Here is a 23,014-nt window from a genome sequence, read left to right on the forward strand (position 1 = left end):
TCGCCTCGTGAACCTCAAAGAAAGAGCTGCTCGTTCAAACATCTCCAGAGTGCTGGGATTTCAATGACAGTGATCGGCCTTGTAGCCAGCTGACATTGTAGGAGAAAACGGCAAAAGTGACTCCTCTGAGAATGCCAAATGTATATAAATAAAAACACCATTAAAAGCACCAGAGGGGTTTTAAAAAGCCAGCGCTACAGGTTCATCTTTAACCGACACGTGTAGTCTGTTAAAGGAGCTCGAGTTCCTAAAACCGTGTCGCCACGTTGGGAAGGGCACCGTCGACTCACCTCGCTCGTGTTGCAGATGTCACCGAGTGTGGAGCCGCAAGCTTTGCCGGGAGTGGCGTTCCAGGGGATGATACCTGATACGGGACGAGAGAGAGAGAGAGAGAGAGAGAGAGAGATTAGGACTCTGACATTGGCATATTTCACTCCTGCAGACCTCCAAATGTCGAGTTCATTTCCAATTACCGTTCATCTGCTTGAAAGTGAGCCGGCAGCACACCGTGTGGAACAGGCTCGCCCCAGGACAGGTCGATTACGGTGATTTACAAAACAGGGATGGCCGTTAAAAAACCATAATCAGGAATTTTATAGTAGCTTTAATAATAATGAGCACTTCTCAAGCCATCATATCTGATTGCAATTATAAAACTCTACAAACGAGCTCTGAGGGAGAAGCGAGGAATGAGAAAAATCAGAGACTACGAGCTTCTCTCCCAACAGTGTTTCCACACATTAACACTGACATGAAGGGATTTGTCAGGACATCACAGAGGACTGTTTTGAAGAGATGTGGAAAAATACTGAAAAGGAGAAGTCGCTGCCGTATGCTGCTATTTTCTAAACCACTTTCACACCGTCCAGAAACTCCTTCATATGAAAATAATGACTTTTACCCAGGCTTACGTGGTTTTACGTGGCCAGGCCATCTGCATGTCATCCGTCCACACAACCAAAACCAAAGGGAGCTTTGTGGGTCTCACCGTACTGCCGGACGTCCACACAGATCGAGTCCACAGACGTCAAGTTTGACACCGGAGATCTCATGGCTTCGCAGGTTGTCCACATGTTGTAGAACAAGAAGACGGGCACGGCCGAGAAGCCGAACACTCCCAGCCAGGCCACTCCGAGGACGTAGGTCAGGAACACAAACTGCGAGAGGACAAACCGTCAATCAGCACCCAGACATGTTCTTCCAACACAGCTGTCAGTGAAAACACACAGGTCCTTTATAAAACAGGCTAAGATCAACTTTCTGCTCCTGACACCAATCTCCTGACCGTATTTCAAGATTCTTCCAGAGTAAAATGAATTTTTGAGCATCAGCGCTCCCCGTTAAGATGTTTGACACAAGAGATATAAACATGCTGGTCCCAAGGAGACCCATAAGGAGGAAAGCGACGCTGGACATTGTGTTTCAGCTTCTATATGGGCTGCACACATCTGTACGGTGGAAAAGCACGTCTGCACGGGATCAATGACATCTCTGTACCATCCCACTGATGCATCGGCCGCAGGCGGTGGTTTTGAACTCGCTGTGCAGCTCCTTCACCGCGCTGGTGGTGTAGAAACCCTCCGCCAGAAGGATGATGCCATACAGGAAGAAGAACGAGGCGATGCCATAAATGACGTACTGCATGAGCTGGACTCTGCAGGAACAGAAGGAGAACACATTTCAGAAAACGTTCACCTGCAATGCCATTGACCACATCAAACCAGAGGAGATCAGCAGAGACGCACGCACCCGGGGACACAAATGGAAATTGGGCTTCAAGGCATTCAAGACAGAAAACAGGAGACACTTCTTCACACAGAGAGGCGTCACAATCTGAACAAACTCCCCAGCGATGTGGCTGAAGAGACAATTTGGGAACATTCAAAAACAGACTCGATAGGATCCTTGATCACTTAGTTATTAATGGACACCAAACGAGCACGATGGGGCAAATGGCCTCCTCTCGTTTGTACACGTTCTTATGCTCTTATATACCTCCAATAATTTCTGGTCAAAGTAAAATACTAGAAGTATATCAAGCAAAAAGAGAAAAATAAGAGGATAATCTATCAATGTAGAACGAGAAGGGGGTGTTTCCTCCTAAAGTACTGGCATTAATCACCTTAAATAAAAAAACATAGCGCTTGACGGGATTGCAGGTGTTTAACATGGTGTTTAATGATCTGTGACACGAGGCATCATTGTGTTATGGTTCTCAGATGAAGCACTAAATTCCCGAAGGCTTCCCTCAGCAGAACACAAACATTCAGGCCTTGATGAACAAATTACAAAGGGTTACCCTTTGACAGAAAGAAGGAAAAAAGACTTAAGATCGAAGGGCAGGGATACTTACACATCAGTTAACAAAGCGTGGTCGCTGGTGACCTTTGAGAAGTGGTTTTCCAAGATGGTGACCGTCCCCGTCAGCGCCACGTGACCGCAACCGCAGAACAGCGCGACGCCGGAGAAGCAGAGGATGGTGGCGACCAGCGAGGCATAAGGAACTCCTCCCAGGCACTTAATGCAACACTCAAAACAACCTGTTGAGACGCAACGAGGCAGAGGAAGGGTTAGCTGGCGCCGCGGATGTCAACAAATCCGTGCGGCAGCATTCATGCGATGCTATTGGCTATAAAATGATATGTGAGCGAGTCACTGTTCTCTTCGTATCATCTATAAAAGTGGTGAGAGAACTTTAATGTTTGTGAGGCTTGTCAAAACCCCCGAAGTGAGTAACCAGTGAAATATGACGTAGCTCCATCTTATCCCCGTCTACTAGAGTTTTTAAAATGGAGCTAAACTAACCACAGCAGTTCAGATGAACGCTGAATGGCAGGAATCCCACGGGCCCTCGGAGGTTGAAAACGATTAGGAAGTAAAAGCTTCACTGTAAAACTTTAGGATCAGGTCTATCTGTATGTATTAAAGTAGCTTTGAAAAGACTAGGGAGCTGTTTTCGTAGATGCCTTTAAAAAAAACGCCCACAGTGGCATACATTAGTTCTGTCTCCATGGCAACCGCTTCAAGGACATTAATCGGGAGGGAAATTCAGAGGCTTCTATTAAAGCATCTAATCTATGCATATGTGCTGTTATGATTATTTAACTTGGGTTGATGCATTAGCTGAAGAGAAGTCACAATAACCAAAAAACATACCATCTATTATGTCCTTCAAAGGTGAAGTTAAGGTTTATAATAAAATACATAGAATATAATGGAGAGACAGTACATAGCAGGGACAGTTGCTCTGTTACACACATACACATTAATCAGAAGACGAACTCATAACTCGGCCTCTGGCTCATTCACTCGGTATGGCCCGCTTTTCCAAAGCACGACATTGATTTCAAATGCAGCGATGGTTCAGTGGATTACCAGGTCAGTTCATCGGATGCTTTCAACCCAGTGCCTTCAGAGAAAAAAAGGCACCGTGCCGCTCTGATCTACAAACAGTGATCGAGCGCTATTTAAAAAAAAAAAAATACTCTAAACCCCCAAACGCACAACTCCTCTACTCTTGCTCTACTCATTCTCCTGCACTGACTTCTGAGGTCACGCTGCGGAGCGGTTAGAGATATAGAGGAGATCCCATTTCTATTGTATGACATTATATATACAGACGGGTGACAAATTAAAGGAAAAACCTGAGTAAGTGAGTGGAGGAACATAACGAATGCAGATGCCTCCAAACAGGTGTACTGCATGATACAATTAACATCCTCTCATGCTCTGTGGCATGTATACAAATGCTGAGCAGGGCCAGTTGACCTCAATTGTGGATCAAGTTTACAAGAGGAGAGGATCTGAGTGACTTTGAAAGAGGGGTCATTATTGGGGCACGAATGGCAGGAGCTTCAGTCACACAGACGATCTACTTGCTCATGTTCTAGACAAGTGGGCGAGTGCATGTGTGGGACACCAAGAGAGCGGGACAGGCCTGACTGCTGGACCCCTACAGTGAGGGGGTCTGGAGGCTCTGTTATGCTGTGGGGGGCATTTTCCTGGCATGGTTTGGGTCCACTTGTCCCCTTAGAGGGAAGGGTCACTGCAAATCATGACACAGTTATTCTGAATGATCACCTTTATCCTATGGTGACACATTTCTATCCTGATGGGAGTGGTCTCTTCCAGGATGACAATGCCCCCATCCACAGGGCACGAGGGTGTGATGAGTATGACAATGATGTGAATCATATGCTATGGCCTTCACAGTCACCAGATCTCAACACAATTGAACACCTATGGGAGATCTTTTGGAAGAATGGTGTTCATCTCTCCAGTAGAGTCCAGAGACTCGTACAATCTGTGCCAAGAGCATTGAAGCTGTTCTGGGGCTCGTGGTGCCAACACCTTACTGACACACCTTATCTTGGTTTTTCCCTTAATTTGTCACCCGTCTGTATATATAGGAGATATGTAGGAGTCTCACCAAATATAACCTTGATATATTTCCCATCTCCATATGGACTGACTAAGTTGTTTTTCTTTTTAAAAAAGCTTTTTGTCTGCGCAGGCCTCTGCAACGGTGCTGGAGCACCTCCGTGCAAGAACTGGACATTCATCAACACCATTAAAGCACTTTAATGGGTAGCAGATGGGCAGGAGCTATGAGCGTGAGCGGCCTGAGAAAGGAAATCAATGGCAATTCATTACGACAGAATTATGTTATTAAAGTGACCTAGTATGTCCCAGCCTTCTCCATTACTATAAATCTGATATATAGGCCGGGGCTGTGAACGAGGAATACAAATCGGCTGTTGAGGAACGCGAGTGGAAATCTCTCCACCTATTTTACTCCGTTTCAAATTACTTTACTACTTTCTGTCTGGAGGCCACAATGTAAGTGCTGCTTCAGCACTTCCTAAAAAATAAACAAACATGAAAAAAATAGTTTCCACTAAACCTGAGGCACAGCGCTTAACTTATAATGTGCGTTTGGTTTTGGAAAACAAACTTTTTTTCTTCGCCCTCTGATGCTTTTGATAGTATTTTCCCCTCTCTTGTATAAACACACTTTAAAATAACTGTTGATTTATCTCCACACCAGCATGGAGTAGCCATTCCTCAAAGCCATCATCCCATTAAAGCAAACGCAGCCTGCCAGCTCCTCGCCACAACGCCGAGAGGAGAGACAGAGGATGGAAACCTGGCACCAGTCTGGCAGTTCACAGCTTTACAAGTCCTACAGCGAGGCCAGGCTGCGTTTGTCGATTGTCAGCACAACGCAGGGGCTTCCTGTAGTTTACATAGCAGCGCTAAAAAGGCAAATCATTTAAACTGTCTCCGGATTCTTCAGATCTGTTGTGATACCATTTCTACTATGCTCTCTCTCTCTATGGTTTATGGTTCAACTCATGCTACTTGAGCAGCATATTCTTAGGCTATGGAAGGTACTTTAAATGATGTCATACTATCTCACACTAATTTCATACTGTGCTTTTTGTGTGTTTTTTTCTGGCTGCACTGACCGAATATCTTTCTAAAGTGATGTCACCAACACCTCTGCATTGTTACATTTACCTCTAACGGTCTAGAACAGTACAATACAATTCTGCATCCCAGTCCTTCAACTCCAGTCCTCACAGAAAACGACTTCCCACGCAACAAAGTGCATCTTCTACGGCAGGCGTTTGATTAACATCACATGTATGAATCTTCAGCCAAAGGAAGACAACGCTCCCACAGAAAAACGAAACGCCGAGACGTGTACAGTAACGGCACCTACACAAGAACCATGAACTCCGGGGCTTCGCTCTGTGCCGAAACAAAAGGAAATTAAAAATAGATACAATAGCTCGAGCGCCAACCTTTCAATGCTCGTTTTGTCAGGAAGCTCACTGCGGCTCATTGTGAGGTGCAGTGGGATAAAAACATTTTTGTCCTCGGGCTTGTGAATAGCTGCGGTTGCCATGGCAGCGTGCTCCCAGCAGCCGGGCGGATTTGCCCAGAAGCCCCCGCGTCCCCAGCCCACAGTTTACACTCCCAGCCCAGGGAGGGCGGAGAGGGAGAGCGGTGGGTATGGAAACCTAAGAGGGGGGGAAATGCCGGGTGACGCCCCCCCCCCCTCCCACCCCTATAACCGTTTTCATCCCGGCCGAGAGTAACGCGCTCGGGGTCGCATCTTATTGGGAAATTCCAAACAAAGTAGATCCATCTGGTTTCCAAAGCAACGGCCATTATTCTTGAAACAAATCACGGCCGGAGCCGGAGCCTCGAGCGCTTTCCGTTTCTTTTCAACTCCAAGAGAAGTTACTCTTCCTTTTTTGCTGAAGGAACGAGTATACAGTTGACTATTATTGAAATAATTATGAAGTATCGCATTGTGTGACTGCCTTGGATAATATGCACTAAATACAGGAACACATGAAATTAATTTTAGTAAACTGTTCATTTTTCTTTAAATTTACAAGAGCTGATATTTCACAGCACTTGACTAGATTTACAGACATTGCCTTGATGCTCTTTCAGTACAATCTATTTCCACACAGGAATCTACCGATCGGAAGCGAGAGGAACAGGCCTGGTTGTCCTACTTCTCTCAGATGAAGGTCGGGGGACAATGTCATTGGCTGCCAGTGGTGTAACTGGGACCTCTTCGCAGGCCAGTAAACAATGCACTCAAAATGCTTTCTAAAGCTGCTTTTAAAAGGCAAGGTGAAATCAATGCCTCCCCCCTTGATTAGGTGTTTGAAGCAGTAATTGCTTAAGTAACGTACTTGTCTGTTTTAATCTGTCAGCGGCTGCTTGCAAGCTGGGTTTGAAACCACAGCTGTAAAAGCCTCGGCATCTTGAAACAAGCGGTCGCCACACCGAGCCCTTTCTGTCCTCTCGTGAGGCGAGCTATACAAATCTGCCGTATTGTGTGTGTGAAAAATGTTACACTTCTGTCCTGCGACCCCATTTCACATAAAAGCTCTTAAAACCTTTGCTGAAATAACTCAATAAATCTCACTTTCAAAGCATGTTTTCACAGCTGGCACAAACATGTTTAACCCAGAAGGTGAGGTGTATTTCTATAGAACAACAACAAGTGCTTGTTTGAACCACTAAGAACCCTCCCATCTGTAACAGATATGATCCCCTAAATAATAACCCGTCATTTGAAGTTTTTCTAAATGTAACACTTCAGCTGTTGCATCAACACAGATTGCACTGGGAATATCTCACGAACACACCGGAAACTTGCACTTCAATTAACGATCATTAAAGATGCACCATTTCGACGGTGCAGTTCTGTCTGCGTTGGATTGCATCTCTGTTTTATCTGTAAACTCCAGAGGTCCAGCAACCTATATTTCTAATCAGTCCCCTTTCATGTACAGGAGAGGCAAAACCCCTCTTCCACGGATATCAAGGCACTGGAGACGTCTCTAGGTGCGAGTTTGGGCGATATGAACCCAGCGCTCCCACTTCGCACAGACAATAATAATCCGCCGCGATGGCAATAGCTCTCAGCTCCATTATGGGGAACGAGAGTGAATTAAACTAAGTAATTGTCGCTGTCTCTTTATGTCAGCGTCAAGCCACGCCACTCTGGGGACGAGAAAAGACAGATGTAATATCGAATTCCTGCTTTTCATTTTAGTCTTATTAGCCAAAGTCAGCACCAGGGTTCCAGCAGGCTGTGAAAGTCATGTATGTTTTATTGTATACATGTATGTATGGGCTGTTAAAAAGTGACAGATTGCACTTATTTCATAGTGTAAAGGTCCCCATACTGAGTCTGTGTGTTTTGGCCACCTATGCCTTGCCAAACACCGTTATATTTACAAAAGGGATGGTGTAGGAGATAAAGGCATCTGAGGGCAAACTCTATAATTAGCGTGTGCAGTTAAACAATATTAAATAATATGCAACTAGCTAAACTGCCCACAGCACTGAAAACTTTCATTATTGACAATACGGGCTCCCACAGTGCAGCACCCCCAGAAAAAAGCATTTGGACTGAAACAGACCGTAGCTTCATCTAACCTTGAAGTTGTGCCCGTGAGATAAGTGGTAAAAGTGTAAACACTGTTGAAAGGTTGTGAACTCAAAGCTTAGAAGACACGGTTTGTTTTCTTTGCAGGAGGAAGTCATATAATTCTGGCAACTGTCAGCTTAAAATTACAAGTGAAGTCCTGTCAGAAAAAATACATAGGACAGTTACAAAACACAGCGCACAGAAGGTGGCAGTATTCATTGAACCCCACAGAGGCCGTGCTTTCGTTGGGCCTGCAGACCCTAGTGAGGTTTCCTGGGAATAACGTCAAGTGGCCCCCCATTGGGTCTAGTGAGCTACAGAAAGTGTTCTCACCGGCTTGCCGTAGTGAAAGTCTTAAGCTACGCTGTGGTGGTTTTCTGTGGGGCATTTGGGTGCGACTATCGGAAAAGATTCAGGTTCGCACAGAACCGCCAATACATTTCACCTCAAGATCCCATTTGACAGCCGAGGGCAACAATGCTCAAATTGATGGATCGAGGTCTCGGTCCGGTGCATGAAGTTGGATCGATACCTGTATGGCGAGAGGTTAATGTTGGGTAACCCTCACAATGCCATAGCAAAACGAAAAGATCAGAACAGGAAGATGACCATTTTCAATTATTATCCCAGTTAAAGGTTCGATAGATTTCTGGGAAAGGGACGAAGCAGAGTCTTTGAGAACAACAACATAAGAAGCGGCCATCTTGGATGTCAGTAGGAAGAGGCCCATTTTCACAATCACTGCTGAGTGGGCAGCATCACAAACAGCTTTGCCTATACAGGTTATTATAAAATCCCAGTCTTTTCTTTTTGACTCTTCTTTCTGTATTTCAGTAGATGTCCCTGTATTTATTGTCTCTAATTGTTAACGGTGTCAGATTATTTGAAAAAAAGTAGAGCTTTTGAAGGCTGCCCGCTCATGTCAGACAGAACAAGCTGTTTATACATCACAGGGCCCAGCACACTACACAGAAATTGCTCCAAAATGAAAATCCAATTTGCCTCTTCACATCTGATGACTTTCACATGCTTTCAAATCTTCGGGACTAGTTCCCAGCATTGTTTGACAAGTTTGGGACTCCGCAAGATACATTTCGCCTCCCTTCTCCAGTCAAAGAGAAAAGGAAAGAAAGAAAGAAAACAGGATAACTGTGGCCAGCTGCTGGAACACGATGCCAAGCCAAGACTCTCACAGTAATGAAAGACACGCTATAATAACTAAAAATACAGCCTGCAGAATCGCACAAATCAGAAAGGAAAGTATGGAGCGCAGTCAATAGGAGTATGACAAAGAGCTAGTGTACTGCTAGGGCCTATTCTTCAGGCCGGGGGTGGCGGCTGTGATGACTATTCAGCCTCCGCCTAGTGAAAGACAAGGCAAAAAGTTTCCGGCCTCTTGTCTAACGTTTTAACCAGGGCTGCCCAACCATAGTGTCCAATCGTGTCTTGTTGTGTGTAGCCTCCTTACAGCAGGAAAGGGGATAAATGGATGCTTCATGCATATATGCATGTATAGTAAACGTTTATCCTATTTATTTTTGTTACCTCCAAAGACACAACCATTAGATATATATAACATATAACATCAGACCACAACACAGGGAGATCAGGACCAATTGTATGGCAAACAGTCCCACAAAAACGCAAGTGAACACACATACGGCTACAATTAAGCTAATTAAAAACGTCCTTTCAAAAGCACTCATCACTCACGGTCATGAGAAAGTCTTCAGATTATGATTTTAATGAAGCTTAACTTCGATGTTCTTCGGCTCATTTTCCTCTGTCGCTAAAACCAAAACTCAAACCAATAACACATTTATACATCAAGACACAATAATCTGAAACGGAGATGCTATATTGCTACTTTTGAGAATCCTTTGAATTCAGAGGCTGTGTGTGTAGATCTATCCATCCATCTACAGATCAATGGACTGAACTGTAGGCGAAGATGGTGCTTCTGGAAACAGAGTTTACATCAAACCAGCACAGATCTCTGACAAACTCAACCTGTCAAATGTTAAATCATGTTAAATGCCCATCACCTGACCGGGATACCTGTGGAATCGGAGGCAGAAGACAGGACTACAGGAAGACAGTAGTGTCTTGGCTTTAAGAGCTAAAAGCCAGCAGATATCTGCATCCCACTTTCTTCAGATCACCCTTCGTCCTCGGTTACTTGTTGTGATTACTGATGCTCCATTTCAGAATTTGCCAAAGTGCAATCAACATACATTTGATCATTAAGCTGTCTGGCTGTCAGCAATCCCTGCCCTTTTTGTGTCATGTTAACAAGTATGATATAATTTCTGTGATTAAGGACTCCTCAACTGAGATTGAGAAGCAAGAACACGTTACATAAAAATGTTAGTTCCTTGTGAATAAGCCAAAGATGACATTTGAAACGAGATGTCGAGATGCTCGTGGATGGTCAGTGCTCACGATACTATTCGCACATTATTCCACTTGTTGACGGATGCTTTGTTTACAATCTGTGCAATTTGTCATTTAGTTACACATTCATGTTACTCAACGAAACTATTTGACATAATTATCACTTAATAAATAACGATACATGCCTTATAAATGACGTTTTTCTTTGGGTAAGTGTATGTTCAATGAAATAACATCTTTCCTGAGCAGCCAACATATTCAAGTTACCTTTCGGTTACCACTGACAGGACACTAATATGATGTAGAAGGAGTTAAAACTGAAATACCAAGATCCCGAGTTACATTAGCTGCTGTTTGCCTACAAATACAACTTACTAGTCTGTAACAGGTATTTAAACACACTGGGGGGGTGAGGTGAGCGTCCAAATGAGGTCAATAGTTCTGACAGCACAGACACACGGCCAGGAGACCCAGATACAGCCGGCTTTGTGCGACGGTTGGCAGAATTCAAATCACAGAAAAGCTCTAGCCATGTCGAGTGACTGAGATCTGCACAGATGGGGTCTGGGACGGTCTCCCAGGGCCCAGAACCTTTATCTGACAGGCTTGATACCGTTGAATTAAATGTCCGAGGGGAATTCAGCGAGGGTCGGCCTCAGTCCGTTACAATTACCTCTTCTGTGGACGTGTAATTATTAATTGTGTGCCTGACTAATGTCTCAGCTCGGATAATTCATTAGGTTTTGTATTGTTTTTTAGATGACAGGCTTGATTGTCTTCCATTAAACAGTTATGTAGCCCTAGGTGTCCAATTAACCTTTCACACAGAAAAGCACAGGGATGTAGGCAAGCTGCAGTAAAGACACCTTTACTGAACCAGGAAGTCTAGTAAAACACTGAACAGCACCACAGACTGTGGAAGATAACTTATGTAGTAGCTGTATTTAAAGTAAGATACACATCTTAATTATATAACATCACACCTTCGTTTGGATTGATTACTTTTACAGTGAGAAATATCTGCATAAAACGTTTTGCCGTGCAAGTTTTTTGCCATTCACACAATCGTTGTTGTGCAACTGTCTCTGAAGAATGTAGTTTTACTGACAAATAGGAAAATACAATTCATTTTGTCAGTCTGCGACCACGAAGCAGACCGCAAAGCTAATAAAGAAGTGCGCAGAATGTGCTGATCTTTACAAATGTCTGACGGACGACAGAACTTGACCACGGATACGGTCTACAGAGGCCCACACTATGTGATTTGAGGGACTGCCATTATATTATGGCATTCTTGGTTGAATAGTTATTTTAAATATTCGACTAACTCGCACCACAATTCTAGCCAATCCATATAATGGCTTCCATACTGTGCTGTAAAACCAAGCACCACAACACACCAATGGTGCTTCAATCAAACTATACAGATAGATCACCCAACTTCCTCATCTCATGATGTAAAAACTGAATATAAAACATGCTTTCCGGCTGAAATACAACATACAAAGGCATTTTAATGGTCCTTCGAAGCACGGCCTGTCCTGTATGGCAGTGTGATGATTTTCAGCTCAGAAAGGGTGTGGCGGACATCCTACACCTGTCACAGCTCTCAAACAGACACCTGTTCAGACGCTTCAACTGCTTTTTCACGGCCGGAGGGGGTTCCTGTTACCTTAAAAACCAGGCAAACCCACGGCACGTCACCGCCAGAGAGAGCACTCGTGCCCACCCCTGGACAGAAGTCACATCTGATATGATGCCTCTGAGCTTGGATTGTGTCAGTCCAGACAGACCGAAAGGGCGTCCAACCAGACGGGAAGTCGAGGGCAAACGAAAGGATCATTTCGGGGCTTTATAAAACCACGCAAAACAACAGAATGTTTTGTTTTGACACAGTTTCCGCCCACGACCTAGACCAACACGGTGTCCAAACTTGACGTCATGGGGGGCTTCCTGAGTGCTGCTGGGAAAGAGCAGCCCTCTGATTTCCAAGAAATGGGATTAATCACCAAAATAAATGGTAATTCATAACTTATTTGTTTAATATCTCCGATGCTCGGTAGCGACATCCTTTGTGATGTACAGTATTTTTTCCCCCCCCCTCTACAGTTCCTCAGGCGGGAACACATTACATTGTGCTCAATCTTTCCAGCTCGCTGCCTGTGCCTCCATGTTATGCGCGTTTAGCCCTAATTTAAAGCCTGTAGGTAAAAGCTGTCAGTTGTTGTACATCGAAAAAATAATCGCTACCGAGCATGTTTATCTCCTCCTCAAACCTCTGCAAAACCGTCCCACTATGAGTCTTACATAATCTGTGAACAGTAGCTGCACCCAAAACATTGTGTGGCTTCGTAACACACCGCGGTCCTCGAAAACCAGAACTGGCTGTTGTGTAGCATTTTATAAACGAGGGGACAGCCTGCCTCACCCAGGAGGCCCCACGCCCCTCTGAAACAAACCCCGTGACCCTGCCTACAGGCCTGCCCTGATCTTCAACGGCACTGGAGCGAGCAAGCTGACTCACCTCAAACACTCTACGGTGCAAACGCAAATTAACGTTCAGCTCGGCGTTGTCTTTATAAACAAAGAGCATTTGCAATTAATCTGTAAACCATACATGGTCAGAACCTCATTAACAGATGGGTCACATTTATCTTCAACTCAAGCTCTGTGTTTTTTCACATTCGGTCTTAATGCCCAGGCTTAACGCCAAGGCACAATTTATCAGGCTCCTGGATGGATTCTGCTTTATCTTCTATTAAGCCTCCAGCGGAACAAAAAGATTAATAATCAGGACGGACTGCAGAAGCTCGCCCACTCGGATACGAGATCTGTTCCTCCAATATGGCTTCACGGTCAAAGTGAAGTGGAGCAGTGCATGAGATCTTTCTCTCCCAAGATCAGCTAGATTACACCGTTTCCTAGAATATAATCCAATTAATTTGACTTGCGATCTGTGATATGTGCCAGTGTGAGTGTGTGTGTGTACGTGTGTGTGAGTATGTGAGTGTATGTGTGTGTGTGTGAGTGTGTGTGTGTATAGCAGTAACAGGCTGCAGGTGAATTATTTGTTGTCGAACGGTGATCTTGTGGCCACAGAAAGAGTAGCCATTTAAACACTGTTTCCTCATAGACTAACAATGTGTGTGTGGTGGTATTTATAACCCTTCCTTCCATTTTATCACATTAAAACATGAAGATGAAAATTAAATGAATGACTTGAGACAAAACGTACTCTGTGGCGATGGGATGCGCACACAGAGCTGGACAGCAGTTCCCAACATTGTGTGGTTGGGGTTTTACTTTACGTACACACAAAAATACACAATTGGAAAATACACAGAAGAAGAAGAGAAAAAGTTACACATTTCAGTGGAATGTATTTTTAATAAAGAACATTGTAAGCGCCTGTTAAAACCTTTACCATCCCCTACGCTAATTAAATTAAACCTCTTTAGACAATTCCAACACAATTAACTTACAAAACAAGCAGAAACGTCTGGCCAAATTAATTCCACTCCGTCTTTGTCATATTGCTTTTAAAATGTTTAAAATCACGTCACTGACAACCGAATTGTGTGGTCACCTTAGGTTACATAACTACTGTGCAAACTGTGTCATATTCAAAACGGCAACAAATATGCAATATAACTGTAGCTGCTGCAGCCTTCTCACAAAACTGCTTTAAATCTAACTGAAAGGCAAATAATCGTCTATTAATCACTGTCAAGAAACTTAATTCATGGAGTACAATTATCTCCTTATACAAATGTGTGTTGTGCTGCAATACACAGATAACCGGCTGTCAGAGAGAAAGATTGATCACCTCCATATATTATGAACTATTGTGTTGTACTCTTTGTGGAGATATTTCCTCAAAAAGCCTCTAACGAACATACCGATTAAAATCTACAAGCCTAACCTGTGTATCTTCATGCAAATAATAAAACAGCCTACATATCCTGTACAATAACCCCCCAATCAACCACAACTACACGCAATTAATCAGCTGGCACAGACAACGGTGCACAGTGAGCACAAAGCAAAACACAATAATCGAGCGATATACATGAATGCATCTCGTTTTTGTGATTATTATTTAGCGTAAGAAAGTGCTGCTATTAGTCATCCACACAAATGTCCTAAGAATCCCATTTATGTCATTAAATAGTGTAAAGCAAACAATCCTAGCAAGAATCCACAGTAAATGCACATGAATTCTGCCTAATAAAACCAAACATAAGTCATGTGTCTCCCCATCTTTAAATGAGAAAGTTATTATTTCTATACACAATCTTTTGCACACAGCTTAGACACATAAGAAAATAACTGCATTATATGAACGCAGAGAAAACTGGAGCGCTTGGTATTAGGTGAACCAAAATAGCTGCAAGTAGGTTAAACCCCTTTGTAAACAATCCCAGTGAAAAGCATTAATCTGTCCCTTTGTTGGGGCTCAGAGGTACCTTTTTTCTCTTGGCTTTGCTCAGGATTTTCTTCTGCTGCAGTTTCCATGGCTGGCTTCATCCCATCAACCAAAAATGCTTCTCCTTTACAAACACTTTTCTCTCTCTTCCCCCTCTCTCTCTCTCTCTCTCTCTCTCGCTCTCTCTCTCACCCTGTCTCTCTCTCGCTCTCGCTCTCTCTCTCTCCCACTCACTCGCTCGCTCTGTCACTCTCTCACCCTCTCTCTCTCTCTCTCCTGTTTTTTTTTTTTTTCCTCGGTTTTGTTTTTCACAGCCACACTGATTGAGTGGCTCGGCGCTTCTCCGTGGTGGATCGCAAATCCCTTTCCAGGATGCTATGGTCTTGTCAGATTAGATTCTGCTCAACTTAGTGGTCCATAAAACAGATCCTGCCAAGCCCAGCGTTCGGACTGTACGTCACGTTGAGTCCCCAGGTAAATAAAATGGCCCTTTTCTGTTTCGCACTTCTGTTTGGGATTCAGTCTGGTTACAGTGGGAAGAGAATTCACTTAACCCCCCTGCTCTTCTTCTCTGGCTAGGAGGCTCCCAATGAATGACAATCAAGGGGCGCTTCTGAAGAATAGAATCATTGCATCACAAGAGCGTGTGTGTATAGCAGTGAAAGGAACCCCCTCCTCTAGCTCGGCACAGGGCTGCTGAAAGCCCCACTATACCCCCGCGTCCCCGAAGAATGCATGTCATCACACAATCGCAAGCCTTTCTTTCCCATGGGACCCCATTTAGTGTGTGCCCTGCATTTTGATTTATACCATATGCCCTCTGCTCCCGTCGCATACATTAACAGTCTCTAACCACCGTCTCCGCTCCATCTGCTGACTTCTTGGAGAGAGAGAGAGAGAGAGGGAGAGACAAGAGGGAAGAAAATAAAAGACCCTGGCTTTCTCCACAGTCACAGAGACAGAGTGAGAGAGAGAAAGACGGAGGGAGGGACGGAGGGATGAAGTTGTGCCTGACCAGATCGGGATTAAGTACAACATGCTTAGCATTTTAATGACTTAGCCCAGGCCTCCTTGCCGTGGTATTTCGGTGAGAACTCCACGTTAAAACTATTAAAGAAAACAAACACACAGAACAACACGTCCTTAGCTTGCTAGGGACGTGCGAGGGTGAAAGTTATTTTAAAATCCATCACAGAATACGCTTTGAAATGTAAGTCAAGTCGCATTTAGTAACAAAATTCCATCCTGGATAAACATTGGGACAGGAAGTGTACAAAACTGTGCTTATCCAAACACAAAATTGTGTAACCTGATTGTTATTTAAACATAAAATAGTTTTAGTTTAAAAAAATACAAAATGGATTAGTGTTCGCAACAACAATAAGAAAAAATCCATCACATTTGCGTTGATACTGTATTTTTTCGAGGTATTATAAGATGTCTAGGGTTTGCTGTCGGCAGCAGGCCGTTGTGCAGGAATGTCATGCTGTTCGTGGCTCGTGAGATACGATCAGACGTTCCACGCGGCTGCAAAAAAATTACAGCACAAATATCTCCCTTTGCCATCTTCAATGTGTGAATTCCTTTGCATAGTCTACAGGCTATCCAACTAGAGATGTGGAGGGGATTTCTAAATCAACAAGCTGACATTACAAATGCAAATTACTACGTGTGTCATCATTCTTCCGGTTGTTGTGCCAGCATGACTAGGCCTATATACTACTACACCACTACTACTACTACTAATATTAATCATAATCATAACACACTATGCCACCCAATGGGAATGTTTTCTGCCCAACACTACTTCCCTACTACACAGCCACAGACTTTGGGGGATATATAAACGAATTGTTAGGTTTATAATACGGTTTGGTTCAATCCTCTACAAAATGGAAGAGTGTTTTATGGATGTGGCGTACATTCTTTCCGTTTCACAGCAAACCACGTTCAAGTCCAAGTTTATGGCTCACCATGAAGCGGACTTCAAATGGAGGCCTCGTCCTAATGATGATGACGAACTCACAGACCAGGAAACGCAGCACACCAATAAAGCCGGTTTACCAAAGTTAAAACAGATTGCAAACATGTGTCGCGGTCTGGGGCATCACAGCCATGGCTGCTGGCGTACAACATGCTATCGCCCCGGGCTACAGAAACATGGTCTAGACTTCTCCTGAGCACAAACAGACCGAAGGAAGCATGTGTTCGTGTTTCAAAAGTACATCGCTGCACGGTTCGACTGTCTCCCAGAGGTGACAAGCCTATCCGTCAGATATAATGAATCCTTGGTCTTAGACCTTTCCTTCGATTGTCTGCGCACACATTTCTTTTGCTTCTCATTACAAATAACAATGCCTGCCTTTAAGGGTGCATTACACACCTTGGCAGGAGTTTAAAATACAGCTCTGCCCTTGGAAAAACCCACTGAAGATCCATCTTATTCCTAAACTTATCTTCCATTGGAAATTTCCTAAACTTATCTTCCGACAAACACACACAAGCTGGTCTGTGTCGGCCAGGTAGGATCCAGCAGCCAAATTGCTGAATTATCATATAACAGATATTGCCAGGAACACATTTAATTTAAATACATGTATTTCAGTGTCACAGGAATAGATTCTGTTGGGATTTAAACAGTGGATGCTGACAGTATGTTTGTGATACTGGCCTTTTGCCCTACTTGGCTAATGGCACGAGCTTTGGACGGTATCTTGTTTTTAGGATATGACGTGCCTTAGGTCTGGGCCAATTTAATCAAACTACGCTTAAAAAGTGTGTTTGTTTTGGGTTCTACCTTTTCTGACCAACAGTGAGCATCTGTTGTGTGGTACTAAGTCTATCATTAGCTCATGATGACTACACCATCAAGTCTGAGATGAAGCACTCTTTGATCAAGGCCCAGTCTTTGTTCTTGTTTTGCCTGGCAAATTAAATACACAAAATTAGCCTTGCAAAGCACATTAATTAATGACTTGGATTCTCCATTAATGTTGCCTTAAGGGGGTTAGTCCAAGTCACAGCAAGAAATAATAAAAATACTACTCAACAGCCAAAGCACAATATAAACCCTGCAAATAAAAAAAAAAACAGCATGCTGAGAGTAATTATCTATTAAATCTAACATTTGTTACCATTTGCATCTTCTTATACTGTTCCTCACTCATCCTCATCCAAGTCCTGTTCTATTCAGGGAACGCCAAAAGTGCATCTTGAAAAACAGGAGCGCTCTATACAGTTACAGTATGGTGACGGGCTGGGGCAGTTTCGGAAAAAACAAAACCCCCAATGCAATTGCAGGAATGCCTTTCAAGATGCCCCGTCAATGTAAATACAATTGTTCAAATGCAAATGTCTGCATGGTTTATTGTGGGCGTTCACGTAGGTTTGCATATGTGCGTTTGCTTACATGGGTGTGGTAGGATGTAGAGATGACTGTTGTCTACAAATTAAAACACAAACGCATTTCCGTTTATGTACATCGAGCCAAAGGATGCTTTTAGACGTTCCCTTTCGGGGTCAATACAGCAGACTTTCATGTCCAGGAAGTTAGATGGTACAGAGGGTTTTGTGTATTAAATCTTCCCCACTCTGATCAGCTCCAACTTGTTCCTATATAGTCATATACAATCATTTTGAGTGTCTGTAGTAAATCTCCAAATCCAGGATCAAATCAAAGCTACAGCTGCAAGCAACATTTTGGTTTGTTTATTTCATTGTAGAGACTTAATCAATATGGGGGATCAATAGGGGTTGCAGTTGAAGGTTGTAATAAATATTCTGTTCACTCCTTTTTGCAGCTGATAACGCTTTTGGGAAACCTGCTGGTAAGACTTTAAAACTTGTTTTGCCTCCACAGCAGCAGCTTTTTGACCACACACTCGCATGAAAGACTTCTGCCCATTTGGCAACGATGTGCGACCTTTCAGTCACGTAAAAAAAACATCAACAAAAAACACAGTTGCCCCTGGTGAACGCCCTCTTCCCCAAACCTCTGGCCGATGTTTCCATCTGAGGGAAGGGAGACGCACGATCGCTCAGCTCGGTGTCCATTAGCCAGGTCGAAACGTGGGAATCCTAATTAATTTCCCTGTTATTGAAATCAATTGTGCTGTGATACCAGGCAGAGCCCATGAGAACCCAGTCCTCTCCCTGCAGGCCGCGGGACCCAGGTCTTCACGGGTGAGTACCTGCTTATCATCTATTCAGCTCGGCTCTCAATACGGCACTGCAAACAGCGCGGCTCCCACAATACAAGCCTCCGCCGCCGCGCCATCATTCATATCTGGGCGATGACATGGGGCCGAGAGGGGTCCTTATGGGAAACACGGGGGGAATAAACAGACACAAAGGGGCGGTTGGCTTCACAGGCTTTACTCTGCACATAATTTGAGCAGGAGTCCTGCGAGGTGAATCAGCGCAACTCTGAGGCCGAATCTGGAGGCACTTTGTCACGTTTTCAGAATCCCTCGTTTGCCCAGACGAAGTTAAAAACACAACTTGCATTATAGTGAACAAAACAATAAGGAGTGGGATACTATGAAATCTAATCTGTTTTATTACTTATTTATTTAGGGAAATATCTTTTGTTTCTCTGACTAAACTAGTCACCCAATTCTAATTTCACAACAAACACTCAAACAACATCCAAAAAGATCGACTATTATATATTTTGGGTTTTAAAATTGTTTTTTTCAATCTAATGACTTCTTTGTCCAGCAGGACTCTCTCTTTCACATTGACAGGCCATTAAGCTATGCAAAAAGATTAGAAAGATACATTCAGTTTTTAGGATTGATATGAATAAATAAATCAGACTTGGAATGGCCGTTTCATTTTACGGAATTCCACATTCTACAATTATAAAATGGAATATGCATCATTATGATCAGAAATAACTTTTGATGCTCTGAGGGCAGATCTTGAGAAGTCACTGGTACTTGTTTGTAGGAGGTTGAAAGGACACAATGATGAGCATTTAAAACAAGAAGAAGGAAAAACTTAACCAAAAACAAAACCTCACTAAGAGACACCCACTTGCAAAAGTGAAATTCGGAAAAATGTGAAATAACACTTTGCTGGCTGGAGTCCTTTAAGCCTCTGCCAATCCCATCCCCCCCCTCCCGCTGCGCACCCAACCCCCATTGCAGCCGCGGCCATCTGATGACTTGGCTACACGGACGATATTCTTTGTTGTAAAACCCAAGCGATTTGCTCAGCGCTTCAAACACATTTGTGCTCCGACACCCTGGCTGAACACAATCAGGGGGATGCGGAGGAATTGTGGAGAATATAGTACATCATTATTATTATTAATATTATTAATATTATTTCTTAGTAGATGCCCTTGTCCAGGGCGACTAACAAAATATCAGAGCAACACAAAGTGGGAGAGGATACCAGCCCTTTAAATAGGCTAATAGCTAAACTGATCTGTGTTCCACATGCAAGTGGATTTAAATATTCCAATTTCATGCGTTTTTCATAAAAAGTTAATCCACACTCGGATGTTGTGGCTTGTCCAATGATCTATCAATACAGTTAGAATAACAGATCCCAGGAATAGTTCTTTGCTTCCTGATCAAGGCAACTTCATCTGTCTCTGGCAATACAACCATATTAGCTCTCTGTCTCTCCCTCCCTCGCTCGCTTTCTCAGACAAATACACAAATACTGCTAAACCCCACAGCTTTCACGTTATCAGTATGAAGTGAGGGGAAAAGCTGGTTTAAGAAGCAACTGTTTCTGCTTTGCTCAAAATGGCCTCATCTACGTTCAGGCGTTCATGACTAGACCGATCGTGGCAATCCAGAGCAGCAAGAAGCAAGAAACTACACACCAGTCTTTCAAACTCAGCCCCAGCTGAAGTCTTTAATGCCGACATCTAAATAAACTTTTAAAATACGTATCTATACCACTCCAACGTTTCAACAGCTCTGGAAGAAACTATAGATGTCTCCTATTTTGCATGTATTCTTCAATCAGATTGTTTTACAATTGTGGTTTGTAAGTAAGACATGGGAAGAACATAAAGTGCACAATCGAGAGGAGGCCATTCGCCCCATCGTGCTTGTTTGGTGTCCATTAATAACTAAGTAATCCAAGGATCCTATCCAGTAGGGCTGTGTGATATGACGATATATATCGTATGGCGATAGAAAAACGTCTATCGTTTCATATTATGCTATATCGTTTATATCGTGGTGTCGCAAATTGCAATCTTTACGGCAGTATTTTACGTCATTAGGATGCTTTGCGTTCTTCCCGGTTCTTCCACACGTGCTGGATGCAGTAAGAAATGTGCATCAGAAACACAGACAGACATGGAGGAGAGTGAACTGACACACGTTGCGCCCCGCTCTTGTCGCCGGGCTAAACTCGATCTGTAAGCACCCCCACCCGCGCTAATTTAGATTGATATCATTTGTATAAAATTAATAATAACGTTTGTTTGCATTTTAATGAATTGGAAAGCTAAGCAAACACATGCAGAAAGTATCATTTTCTTTTTATTAAGATGGTGAAGTGGTCTAGCAGTCTAGCAGTTGTTAAATGCGCCACTATAAACCCGGCTGTGGTAAAGCTTCCTGAATCTATATAGGGCATGTGTTGCGTGATTACTATTACTTGTGTTATTGTTGTTATGTGACAGTAAATCATAATGTGTATATTTATATATGTGCTCTGAGGAAGATAAGTCGAAACGCGTAAGCAATATAATGTTCACTTTTTCTCTAATAAATAATTTTTGAGACATCGGTGAATATGGACCGTTTCTAGACGGGAGCTGCTATCCATCCTTCCTTGACCGGATAATTGTTCTATATAAAATCCCTTATGTGTGTGTGTGTGTGTGTGTGTGTGTGTGTGTGTGTGTGTGTGTGTGTGTGTGTATATATATATCCCATAACAACATAACACACGTAATAGTAATCACACTTGCCCTGTAATGTGTTGCATTCTGCATATATTTACCATGACAGCCTGCATGTAGTATTTGTTAGTTTTGCTTATTGAAGGATTAACGAAATACTTGTAGTTTGAATGTCTTTGGTCTTATTTTGTGGCTTGATTGGATAAAACCAAGAAATAGAGATATATATCGTATATCGCCCAAATTTCTAAAAATATCGAGATATTATTTTTAAATCATATCGCCCAGCCCTACTATCCAGTCTATTTTTGAATGTTCCCAAATTGTCTCTTCAGCCACATCGCTGGGGAGTTTGTTCAGATTGTGACGCCTCTCTGTGTGAAGAAGTGTCTTCTGTTTTCTGTCTTGAATGCCTTGAAGCCCAATTTCCATTTGTGTCCCCGGGTGCGTGTGTCCCTGCTGATCTGGAAAAGCTCCTCTGGTTTGATGTGGTTGATGCCTTTCATGATTTTGAAGACTTGAGCATGAATGAGCTTGAACCTGTCCATCTGGGTCGAGGAAAAAAAACCTGTGCCGACGCAGAATCTCTATTAGGGTTCAGTGAAGCTAAAACCAGGTGAAGAAAGCAAGGGACAGCAAGATAGCAGTCAAGTCCGAGCACAAGCCATTAGCATTACATCTACTTTCCTCAGCCTGTGGTCTAAATTTAGAACTTAACACCATAAGAAAGGTGAGCTCATCTGGACGCAAGCCAATAATTAATTGATCTGAGGCTTTTCGGAAGACAGCTGTGGATACGTAATACTTCACTGGAATTTAATCTTAGTCTTAGCAATGGTTGTAATTTGATTCATATGTTTTTTTGTTAACAAAATGAAGTACAAAAAATACATGGAAAAAACATTGTGTCAACGGCATCTGAAGGAGGCGTGGCACTGTGACCTTGATGTGGGGGCAACTGCGTCCGATGGGGTCTCCCTCCTGAGGGGTGCGAGTGTGTGACTCTGTTGGGAATGCTTTTGCCCGACGACAAACATTTTGTGTGACAATTGTTTCTTTGCTTAGGGGGATCAAAAAGAAGTGAATCATCGTGAAAGAGAATGCAAAACAAGAAGGGTCTGAATACGAGATTAAAATTAGTTACTCATGGTGATGTAATTGCACGAAGCAGAGAAAGAAAGCTTTGTCAAAGTCCAGCCACTTTGTCCTTATAAAAAATAAATAATAATATTAAAAAAACTGTTTAACAACTGCAAATTGCTCATTAAAATGTATATGACACAAAATCCACTCAGGAGCAGACTTGTATAGGAATGCACACATTATTTCATTACAATCTGAAAGTGACATCGATATT

At 43.1% G+C, this 23,014-nt stretch overlaps 1 protein-coding gene across 3 annotated transcripts in view; it reads right to left on the reverse strand.

The window, feature by feature from the left end:
* The window catches only part of gpm6bb (glycoprotein M6Bb), a 52,478-nt gene that overhangs the window by 3,277 nt on the left and 26,187 nt on the right, over positions 1-23,014 (reverse strand). Inside the window, exons 1-5 of one of the 3 annotated variants that reach the window (XM_066705935.1) lie at positions 14,824-15,324; positions 2,354-2,540; positions 1,498-1,654; positions 989-1,157; positions 291-364 (exon numbers count right to left, since the gene is read on the reverse strand). In XM_066705935.1, coding sequence (XP_066562032.1) covers positions 291-364; positions 989-1,157; positions 1,498-1,654; positions 2,354-2,540; positions 14,824-14,884 — 648 coding nt within the window. In that variant the 5' untranslated portion in view covers positions 14,885-15,324. Of the gene's footprint in view, positions 1-290; positions 365-988; positions 1,158-1,497; positions 1,655-2,353; positions 2,541-14,823; positions 15,325-23,014 lie in introns of those variants that run through there. The other 2 variants (XM_066705937.1, XM_066705936.1) reach the window with 2 other exon arrangements.

The sequence above is a fragment of the Amia ocellicauda genome, chromosome 6 (genome assembly GCF_036373705.1).
Source record: "Amia ocellicauda isolate fAmiCal2 chromosome 6, fAmiCal2.hap1, whole genome shotgun sequence".
Classification (NCBI taxonomy): domain Eukaryota; kingdom Metazoa; phylum Chordata; class Actinopteri; order Amiiformes; family Amiidae; genus Amia; species Amia ocellicauda.